At 36.8% G+C, this 12,138-nt stretch overlaps 1 protein-coding gene across 1 annotated transcript in view; it reads right to left on the bottom strand.

The window, feature by feature from the left end:
- The window catches only part of LOC123520806 (glutamate--cysteine ligase regulatory subunit-like), a 17,743-nt gene extending 8,370 nt beyond the window's left edge, over positions 1-9,373 (bottom strand). The window contains exons 1-4 of the mRNA XM_045283427.1: positions 9,006-9,373; positions 5,767-5,965; positions 4,531-4,727; positions 4,090-4,204 (exon numbers count right to left, since the gene is read on the bottom strand). Of these exons, the coding sequence (XP_045139362.1) occupies positions 4,090-4,204; positions 4,531-4,727; positions 5,767-5,965; positions 9,006-9,125 (631 nt within the window). The 5' untranslated portion in view covers positions 9,126-9,373. The remainder of the gene's footprint in view (positions 1-4,089; positions 4,205-4,530; positions 4,728-5,766; positions 5,966-9,005) is intronic.
- Between the last annotated feature and the right edge of the window lie 2,765 nt (positions 9,374-12,138).

Here is a 12,138-nt window from a genome sequence, read left to right as displayed (position 1 = left end):
ATCCTGGCTTGGCATCTTTATTGCAAGGTGGGAATGGTAATGGGCATAAAGGACAGTGGAAACATGTCATGTGTCAAAATGAACATAATGCTTATTTGTCAGATTCATGATTAAGTTCAATGTAAACTGTAAAAATATTTCAGAAATAAATAAAAAAAAAGTTATCATGTTATTTTGCTAAGTTAGATTTCTTAAAAAAACACACATTTATTCCCAAACAATTACTGAGGTTTAATAAATATCATAATATATACAAATTTCCAGCATTTTCTTTGTTTTCTTACTTTGTATATTCTACAGTTTTTTCTGTGGGTAGTACCCAAGCATACTTTAAAGGACATGCATGTTCTCCTAACTTTCAAATGCAATTTCCAGAAAATTCTTTTTGATTTGTATTCCTTATCCCATTGACACCATTTCTACCAAATTTCATAAAAAATTCAAACAGGATCTATGACTGGGCACTAATGGATTAAACACCCCCTTTCACTTTTTGGTAATTTATTCTATTTAAATAATGCAAAAAAAAAAAAAAATTCAAAATTTAATCCATCTTATTCTACACTCAATGTTGAAATAAAAGAATTCATTATCATTTTAGAAGGGTACTGTAATAAAAATTTGTCTTAATAAGAATACGTAAATTAAAAGATATAGCTTTCCGTTTGGTGTAATGGCCAATTCCCATGTGGTCCAGAGACATCTTTAACAACCACTGCCTCAAGGACATTGCTGAGGTGGCAAAAGAGGGGAGGAAGACAAGGGATCATCAAAGTCAGAGTAGACAACCTCCATACTATTGTCACCACCCCATAAATCATGAGCTTGCCTTCTTTCTCTAACGCTGCTCCACCTGCTTACCCTTTGTCTGTCTTTCTTTCTCTCTCTCTCTCTCTCCATTTTCTAAAAAAACTGGTGTGTTTTCTGAATTACGTACTTCTGAAATCCTTCTTACTTTTGTTCCACATTTCTGTTAAGGTAAAAATTAAGATGTGCTCTCAATAGAAAAGTGTTCCTCCATCCTAAACATGGCATTTTAGCAGGGAAGTGCTACACTGCCAAGTGTGATACCTCACAGGCCCCCACCTTATGGAGCCTAGCTATAGAGTATTTCCCTGCTGCAAACTTGCCATATAGCCAGCCAATCTAAGGCAGTAATTTGCAACATGAACAAGTACTTTTGAGAGAGAGAGAGAGAGAGAGAGAGAGAGAGAGAGAGAGAGAGAGAGAGAGAGAGAGAGAGAGAGAGAGAGAGAGAGAGAGAGAGAGAGAGAGAGAGAGAGTGTGTGTGTGTGTGTGTGTGTGTCAGACGATTGGGTTGTTTTGTTTACATTGCTCTTGTCACCACTGCTGGCACTGCGCACTTTGCTCATTATGTCATTTACAAGAAGAAAAGCTAGTTCACTTCATATTAAATTACCATCAGGCAAAAGAAGAAAGAAATGAAATTGTAAACCTCCAAAGACTGGTGAGTAAACACAAAAATCAGGGGATTGGAGTGATTTAATTTTAGAGTCTGTTGTCTGCAGTCTGCACTTTGGTCAGCTGCGGTGCTCTCTCTCTCTCTCTCTCTCTCAGTGTGGAAGTTTCATTATCCTTGCTTGGCCAATAACTTTCAAACAAATGCATATCTACCAATTCACATCAGCAGGCCTCTCTCTCTCTCTCACTCAGTGTGGCAGTGTCATTATCCCCACTTGCCCAACAACATTCAAACAGAAATGCATAACTAGCATTTCACTTTGGCAGACTGCAGGTTCAACCAGGCAGGGACCACAAATCACCACGAGTGTCATTCCGGTGACTCCCACAGGCAAGCAGCCGCCACTCTCTACCTTATTACATGTTTTGTAAATCATAGACAAACAAAACAAGTTACAATGGTATCTAGCATGCCTTTTTTGGTTTGTCTATCATGTCATATGTGTATTCATCTGCACAGCCACTTGGGAAGTATGGATCCGTGGGAAAACAAAAAAAGCTGCCATAATGGTCCGCAAAAAATTTGTTAGGTTAGGTTAGTCCAGTCGGTTATTGAGCAAAATCTGTTACTGTGAGGTTCGTTATTGCGAGGCACCACAATACTATCATTATTAGTCATTATCATTGACAAGTGAAGGTATGACAATAGTGGTGGCTGTTGGGCTGGCAGCGCCAAAATGGCAATATGCTTCAGGAAGTTGACAAGTAACAACATAAAACACAGTACCAACTCAGCTCACTGTGCTAGCACACATTAGACACAGTCCTGCTATCTTCGGCTGAGTCAGGTTGGTATCACCAGACATGTCTGTCCCATCAAGAATCATACACCACCAGTCTCGTTAAGACCTTGAGTAACACCACAGCCCTAATGTGCCACCACCTGCCAGTCTCACAGCATTGTTACTGGTAAAGTACTGGTATTACCGGTAAAGATCACCAGTAAAGGTTTTACCAGTAATGAAATTAGTGGTACTTGCCCACCACTAACAATATCCTGGCAGTGAGAAAAAAGCTGAACACAGTCAGTCAGAAATGTAAATGATAGGACCAAAAGTTTTGGATTCCAACCTATCTAATAAAACTGTATAAGTGGAACCCCCTCATAAATGCGAAGAGTACTCCGTACATAGGGCATAAGGTCTTTGTACAAAGTTAGCAGTTAGGGGGGATGAGAAAAACTGGAGGAGATGCCTAAGAATGCCTAACTTCATAGACAATGTTTTAGCAAGAGATGAGATGTGAGGTTTCCAGTTCAGATTATTAGTAAAAGACATATCAAGGATATTCAGTATAGACGTATAGAAGGGGGGGAGACAGTTGAGTGTCATTAAAGAAGAGGAGATAGTTGTCTGGAAGGTTGTGTCAAGTTGACAGATGGAGGAATTGAGTTTTTGAGGCACTGAACACTACAAAGTTTCAAAGTTTTCTCTGCCGTAATCAGAAATCTTAGAGAGATCAGAAGTCAGGTATCTGTGGCATCCCTGTGGGATCTGCTAACTTCCTGAAAGGTTAGTCATCACTGAAAAGACATGGAAAAGTTTAGAGTGGTATCATCAGCATAGGAATGGATAGGACAAGAAGTTTGGTTTAGAGATCATTAACGAATAATAGGAGGAGAGTAGGTGATGGGACAGAACCCTAAGAAACACGACTGTTTATAGATTTACGAGAAGAATGTGGCCGTCAACCACAGCAGCAATAGAACAGTCAGAGAGAAAACTTGAGATAAAGTTGCAAAGAGAAGGATAGAAACCATAGGAGGGTAGTTTTGAGATCAAAGCTTTGTGCCAGACTCTATCAAAAGATATTGATATGCCTAAGGCAATAGCAAAAATTTCACCAAAATCTCTAAAAGATGATGATGACCAAAACTCAGTAAAGAAAACCAGAAGATCACCAGTAGATTAGTCTCAATGGATGCCATAATGTCAATCAGATAGAAGACTGTGAAGTGACAGATGTTTAAGAATCTTCCTATTGAAGATAGATTCAAAGATTTCAAACAAGCAATAGTTATAAAGCTATAGGGCAGAAGTTTGCAGAATTAGAACAGTCACCTTTTTTAAGAATAGGCTGAAGGAATGGTAGAAGTCGATAAACAGAATTGGAAGAGTTTGGCCAGACAAGGTACAAGAACGGACACATAGTTTTTGAGAATAAGAGGGACTCCATCAGGTCCATAAACCTTCTGAGACTTTAGATCAGCTAGGGCATGGTTGAAGAGTTTCAACCGAGGACATTAAATAGTCAGACGGAAAAGGAGATGGAGAGACAAGCCCAGAATCATTCAAGGTAGACTCATTAATAAAGCTTTGAGAGAAGAGTTCAGTTTTAGAGACAGCTGTGATGGCAGTGGTGCCATCAGGATGAAATAAAGGAGGGAAAAATGAAGAAGTAAAGTTATTGGAGATGTTTTTGGCCAGGTGCCAGAAGTTTTAACAGGAGTTAGATTTTGAAAGATTTTGATATTTTCCATTGATGAAGTGTTTGGCAAGTTGAAGAAAAGTGATTATACTAATTACATTTATGTTTGCTTAATTAAATGGCTTGAGTCTAGATATTTTAAGATAGAATGAAGTAATAAATAAGGGGTAAATATCTCACCTGCAGCATCATTGTGGGTGAGAACCTGCACATCATTCTGTTGGGCAAAAGAAGAAAGCTCCTGGGGCACCACACAGCAGGAAGAAAGATTTACTTGCAGAGTGGTTGGCTTCACCTGAGCAATACAGACATTTTGTAACACCCACAATAAATAATTACCACCATTAATGTAAAAAAGTAACTAGCAATTATCTCATTAATTAGAAAAATAGTAATCACTTATACTTAATTAAGAATAAGATCATAAATACTGCAAGTCTGGATAAAAAAAAATAAATAAAAAATAAGTAGTTTGAAAGAAAATGCATGTTTGACTGAAAATTTACCTTCCAGATCATAAATTACATGCAATTCTGAGTGAGACAAACATAACAAATTAGCTTGACAACTACAAAAATGTAAAATCAACACTGGTAATTAGGTAATAATTCCATTTTATACCTTAGCCCAGTTGTACAAATCTCGAAACAGCTGGTAGGAAACATCTGCCAAACCGAGAGACAACACTTCTCCCCGCCCAACAGCATCCTCTAATGCCTTCCAGACTGGTTCCAAACTCTCCAGTGTAGCATCATCACTCACATCAGGTGGTGTTACAATCACCAAGTCAATGCGAGGCAGGTTGAGACTGGATGACACTAGGAGAGGGAACAAAAGCTACAGGGGTGGTGGTGGGCTGCATAGATATTCTTTATTATCTCATTTTTAATTCATTCTTATCATATGCCTCAACCAACTCCATAATTCACTCTTTGGATTTTCTCAAACTGTAGCTCTAATCAGCATTATCACTAAAGAAGCCAAATCCTTCATACACAGTTTCAACACTTTTGCCATTCATTCTAAAATATAAGATATTTGAGATTGTTTAAATAGTTTGAAAATAAATATATTTATCAATATTGTGACAATAAAAACAAAATGGCAATATAGGTATGTATAGGAGGGGAGGCAGTGGCGTAGTGGATAAAGTGGTGAGCATGGGATCGGGCAAACGTCAACACATAGGTTTGAATCCCACCACATACCACTTTGAAGCTATGCCCTTTGTCGAGTGGTTTAAAGTTACCTACATGTCACCATGATGCCCAGGCTCTAAGTGGTTATACCAACAATGCACTTGGGTGGTAATATGAGCCCTAATATGGGTACCACTATAAATAAAATTGCCTGCACCATTAATAGGCAGAAGCTGAACAGCACTTCCCACATATACTCTTAAAGTATGCCTACAGGTGCTATAGGATGTAACATAAGGGGTGGGAGGGAAATACATGGTCATGAAAATAAAATCTCAATGAAATATTAATGAAAAATTTGACTTCCATTGTACACATAATAATAGTTGGAAAAGACTAGAAAAAGAAATGTGAAAAAGAAAAATTCTCCTTTGCATAATATGTAGAGAAAAATAAATGAACAAGAACAAAATAAAGTAAAATCATCTTGTATCTAACATTCCATCACTGAAAGAAACATTGAGCAAAGAATGCATAACACCTAATAATCCACTTCTTCCATAGATAATTAGATAACAGAAGAAAAGGAGGAAAGAATATGAACCAAAAGTTCTTATGGATTGCTACTCCTGCAATATCACTGCAGCAACAATATGCTAATACTTTTTAAGCATGCCCTGATATTTTTTCAATACCAACTCAGTCCCAGTGTGATTACCTGTCTTAATTGCATCCTCAACCTGGGTGGAATCATTATTGCTGAGAAACAGTTTGACAGTCGTTTTGTTGCTTGAGGTGTCATTGGACTCCAGTTCAGCATTGTTTCCCACACGTTGGATGGTCAACACCTCTCCAGGCTGTTCCTCATCCTTTGTGCCTCCCCAGCTGCTGAGGGTGGTATTTATGCTTCCCCGAAGCTGTAAAAAAAAGACTTTTTTTTTTTGTACCATTATCCTTCATCATACCATATTCTAATATCATATATGGTATTAGGATATGGTATGAAAATGAACATTCTGTGAAGGTGGGCACTCTACATTGTAAACTAGTGGTTTTATGAGTCTTTCATGAGATGGATCAAAATATGAATACTTTATAAAGTACACAAAATTTGTACGGTATTATTAGTGTTGTACAATAATAACTTATGAATTTTGTGTATTTTATAAAGTATTCATATTCTGATACATCTCATGAAAGAAAGACTCATAAAACCACTATTTTACAATGTAGAGTGCCCACCTTCACAGAATGTTAATTTTCACCCAGCTCTTTTAATGCACTCACATTACATTCATCCAATGGAAACAGTTCTATCTATGTAAAATATATACATGATAAATAAAAAGTGCACTGAAAGTGCCAGTCCCTTAAAGTGAGAGTCCAAAATCAAGGCTAGAGTTGTATTGTGCTTTGAAGCCTCACTCTTTCAAGAGCTTAAGTAAGTCATAGGACGGAGGAAATACTTAAGGAGGCAGGGAGTTCCTAAGACTACAAGTAAATAAAGTAAAATATTGGAGATACACAAAACTGAATTGAGACAATATAATGGCTTGCACAAGGAAGCTATGGGAAAGGAAGAGGTAAGCAGAAAGTAAGATCAAAAGAGTCAGCATGACGAGGCAACAGCAGAAAGGAGGAGATGCAATCTTGCAGCAAAGAAAGATTCATTCTACCCTGTTTAGTAATTGATGAGTATTTACAATGAACATAACTTTGAGAATGAAGCTGAGAAAAAAGTAAGGGTAAGTCCTTATACATGAGATAAGCAGCTATTATACCACAGATAAGGATTCAGCAAGTAGCTAACTAAAGAGATTTGGCATGGACTTTAAATATATTGAAAAATTGAGACAAGTGAATGTATGAAAGTATATGAATGAAGAACAAAGGTTGTGATAAAAAAAATCTAATGATACTAAAAAAAACAAAATAAATAATAGAATAAATAATAATAATAATAAGTAGACAATAATGCAGAAAATAAAAAGACAACAAATGAGAAAAGAATAACAAAAACCAGTTGTGAAAGACTAAAGACTTAAGTAACAACATGATGTTCAACAAAAATATGTAAACATGAAAAATTGAAAAATTCACATTTTTTGATGTGTATATAAAATAAGGGAAAAAAAAAAACATTATATATATATATATATATATATATATATATATATATATATATATATATATATATGTATATATATGAATATGAAGAATATAAAAATTGAGATGAAGCAAGGGGAATGAAGAGAACAAGAAACAAGCATAACAGAACTGTAACGAAACATGAAGATGATTATATGAACACTAAGAAATCAAAAGGATTATACATGAATGTATAACAAATGCAAGGATAAGAAGGAGGAAATCAAATTTGGCAAGGATATCATCAACAATAAGCAAAGTTCATGTGGAAAGATTAACATATTTTCCAAGAGTATCGGAAACTAAGCTGATGTAGTTAATTCAGTAATGTCCTGTTCAAATAATTGCAAATGGAATAAGAATGTATGGCTTTTTTGGCTTTTTTAATGATCCTGAGTAGAGAGATAATTAACTGTTTATAGATTTGGATGTTTCCCCTTACTTTATGTAATGAACTCATAATGCACCTGAGGTCTCTGTCATGACATTGTATTGGGCTTTCCAAGTGGCAAGTAATGTATGAGTCTAATGGATACATGGCATTGAGACAGCCACTCATGGTCATACCTTGAATCCAGCTCAAACGTTTTTATGTACTGAATAGTGGTATGAAGGTGCCTACAACATGGAGTTTCCTTCCACACTGTGTTGGCTCCCTTATCATACCAAAATTCAAGTCCACCCTGCTCTTATATGTTACGTATGAAATGGGTGGCTGGCAAAGGGCTCAGCAGCAAGAGACTCAAAGTCACAAGCAACTCAACATACCATAAGCATTATGTTGCATACATGTATTAGGTATGGGTTAGACTTGATGAAGTTTCTAACCAAAGTGTGGATAAAGTGGAACAGAGTTCCTAGCCAGGCTGTGGAAGTGGTTTTTATCTATCTGACCAAACCCAGGGTTAACTAACCATTTTCTTCAAACCCAAATCAAGCAAGGCTTTATACCTGGTACCTCCCCAGTCTCTCAGTGGTGACAACAAATTTTCAGAGCCTATGATGTTAAGTTTACATGCAATTTTAAGGACACATCCCAGGTATGAAATCACAATGTTTGCTCTGATTTACTTTATAAATGAATAATTGTTGCATGACCAAGATAAGAGCTTGGAAGTTAATGCTTGCATAGCCTAGACATTTCAAAAGCTTAATGCTAATCAGTTTTAATTCTGAAATGTTCCTCATTGTTTTATCACCAAAACTATTACATGACAATCAAAATTACTTTACAAATCCCTCCAGGGACAAATCTTACCCATTTGGTGTTAAGTAGTATGGGTTTGCATTTCCCATCTTAAAAATCATGTTTTTGCACCACACATATACACTTATTAAGCATATATTGGGAAATGGAAAACATGGAAGAATCATATGAAACTGCAGATTTACTTTATCACCTATTATTACAAGAACATTTCCCACAGTAAAATGTTAGGCCATGGAGAGAGAGAGAGAGAGAGAGAGAGAGAGAGAGAGAGAGAGAGAGAGAGAGAGAGAGAGAGAGAGAGAGAGACCTAAACTTAAGCCAAGTGTCACATAAATATAAACACTCATTTAACACGGTAACCACAACTTTATAACATCTCCTAGTTACCAATACGTTATTTATGAGTGTCTAACCAAATACAACGTCCCCTATCGCCGACTTATGATGTGGCTGGCATGCACACAATTCTGGTTAATCAGAATAATGATGTACAATACATATATGAACTGAGCCTTGAAATATCAATGATCCCTAACTGTAAGTATGCATATCAAAAGCTCTATTGATGATGACCTGTGAAGGGTATTGATCGGGTATACCTCTTCGATGGTGGTCTGCCCAGCCTTCTTGATGAGCTCCTCCATTTCCAGTATGTTACCTGTGCTGAGGACGACCCTTCGCACCTTCCCATTGGAGGTGGAGGAGGAGGAGGAGGACATGGCGAGCCTCTCACTGACACCAACTCAAGCACCACGCGCCCCTCACACTTCCACTCACTGACACCTCCCTTACACTCCTCCCTTCCCCGATCTCTCCACGACCACAACTGCGCTCTCTCTCTCTCTCTCTCCAACAGTACTCTCACTTCTTTCTCTCTATCCTCTCCGTCGTACAACACCACTCACTATGTGTAAGTACATAGTGGGTGCAATCTTACTTATCATGGCCTGCTCACCCATACTCTACTCAGCGTGACTCAACAGGACCCAAGGCAACGCAAATACATTCCACGTGTCCAGTGTTCACCAATGGTGATACATAAAACATATTTAGCAATGTGTCGTAATTTTCTGTTCGTTAAGCTTAGATCACATAGAATTATCATCTTATACCTTGAAAAGAAGAAGAAGGAAAAAAAGGGATGACTGACATTCAGATCCAATACCTCGCTAACATTTTCTTTGTTTTAAATCCATTGAAAATGTAAGAAAACGAGAAATCCGACGAAACTAGACAAACGCAGCCGGGAATATCATCGACAGATTTTTTTTATATAAACAAGACTGTCTAGGATAGATAGGTAATATTGTCTAAAGAAAAAAATACATTATCAAAGTTTACCAACGAGAGACTTGAAGCTTCCAGATGGAGCACGGAGCAAGATGATGTGTGATGATGGAATTGTCACGGTCATCTGACTTGATCTTTTTATCTGTCTATTTATTTATCTATTTCTTATCACTACATTATTCTAGTTCTCTTTCCTATTATTATAATTTACTCTATTTTAGAGCACATGCTCATTTTCAGTTACTGCAAATTTGCAGGAATGTTGAATCGCTTCTAATTTCAGATAACAATAAATCCATTGACAATGTAAGTATCATTCCTTCCCTTCTTATTTTGTGGTAATATATTAATGAATGTTTTTTTTTCATACATAGTAAAAATATTTAATATTAATTTCAGTAATCTTAATCCCTTGAATACCACATGATGCGTTTTCATATTCATTCTGCTTACTATTTGGTGATTTTATACAGCTTCAGAAACTTATATTGGGGATTACAATAGTAAAGACTGGCCATTAATCTTCTGACCTCCAAAGGTACCCTTTCTAATGTCAAGAAAATGGTCCAATCATACACAAATCTCAAAGCAAAAATGGCCCGGTATTGAAGAGGTTAATTATGCCACAAAAAATGCAACTAATATTAAAAGAAATTTAAGACCCTGGCTAAGACTACTTAAGAGGTAAGATGTGTATTTAAGATGAAATCTTAATTAGAATTTTTGTTAATACGGGCCCTTGACATTAATCTTCTGACCTCCAAGGACCCTTTCTAATGTCAATAAAATGGTCTAATCGTACACAAATCTCAAGGTAAAAACATATCCCGGTATTCAAAGGGTTAAAACGGCACACACACACACACACACACACACACACACACACACACGCCGGTAAGCGGCGAGGCAAATGGGCAAGCCTCTTAATATGTGGCCCCTGTTCACCTAGCAGTAAATAGGTACGGGATGTAACTCGAGGGGTTGTGGCCTCGCTTTCCCGGTGTGTGTTGTGTTGATGTGGTCTCAGTCCTACCCGAAGATCGGTCTATGAGCTCTGGCCTCTGAGCTCGCTCCGTAATGGGGAAGACTGGCTGGGTGACCAGCAGACGACCGATGTGAATTACACACACACACACACACACACACACACACACACACACACACACACAAAAAAAAGTGCAATTAATATCAAAAGAAATCTAAGATCTCCAATGTGGACCTTAACATGTTCAAGTGAGGAGTTCTCTTTTCCTCTCGTCCCTGAAACAAGGCCACGTTCCTTGATCCCGTGATGCAGGACACATCTTAAGGTCACATTATGTACAGTCATCTGTTCTCGTAATTTCCAATATCTAGCAAAGATGGTGGTAGCCTATATCTCAGCAAATACACTTAAGTATTTTCTACGTGTTATTCAGAAATATAAAACTATGACGTTTGTAACTTTTACGTAGTGAAGTACGTCCTAACAACATATTTCAATACGCAACTGACAACCTTTCTGCAACTTCCCAATCTTTTATACGTCCTTACAACCTTTTTACTATCCTCTCAGCAATCGCTTCCATTTTTTATGCGTTAAGACTACAGTTAGTGAAAACATTATCACAACCTTACTGCTAAATACCATTACATTCTTCTGCAACGTTACTTATGCCAAGGTTTGAATAAAGGAACAACTACGCAAAAAATCTAACTAAGTATGATATATAATAATAAACTTTTCACTCGTTACCGCCAGGCAGCACTGCTCGAAGATCGAACGCGAGAAAATCGAGATACGTATTTCACTTGCCACTCATTGCACAACATTCGCCTCCTCGTATTTTTTTTTTTTCTCATCTTCTTACACATACATACACTTCATCACGTAAAACTTGTCTCAAAATAATATACTACCAAAGGTTTATCGTGATATACCACGCATAAGATTGTACCTACCTAATGTATGTACAACGTCGTGTCGCAATTTGAATTTGAGATAACATTTCCTTCAATGTTTAAAATTACGTCATATATATATATATATATATATATATATATATATATATATATATATATATATATATATATATATATATATATATATATATATATATATATATATATATATATATATATATATATATATATATACATATAAACATAAATAGTGCGTTCACTCTCGAAATGCATAAGTTGTATGTAGATAGTGTTTGATTACGTTATTTTTTTTTTTTTTTTTAATGTAACTAAGATAGTAGGCAGTGCGTGTTACACAAGGCCCACAGAATAGAAGGTCGACCTACGAAGCGTTCAAAATGTGTCTTATTTGCGCATCCGTGACGTCAGCGGGTTCACAAGTGGTCTGAGCGGGGACGTTGGTTCAGTTACCAAACTGCTTCTCTCTCTCCCATTCTTTCTCTGTTCCGACTTCCGCTCCAACATCGGTAACAATGCCGA

The sequence above is a fragment of the Portunus trituberculatus genome, chromosome 47, assembly GCF_017591435.1.
Source record: "Portunus trituberculatus isolate SZX2019 chromosome 47, ASM1759143v1, whole genome shotgun sequence".
NCBI lineage: Eukaryota > Metazoa > Arthropoda > Malacostraca > Decapoda > Portunidae > Portunus > Portunus trituberculatus.
Note: the sequence above shows the minus strand (reverse complement) of the source record. Positions and strands in the feature narration are given on the sequence as shown.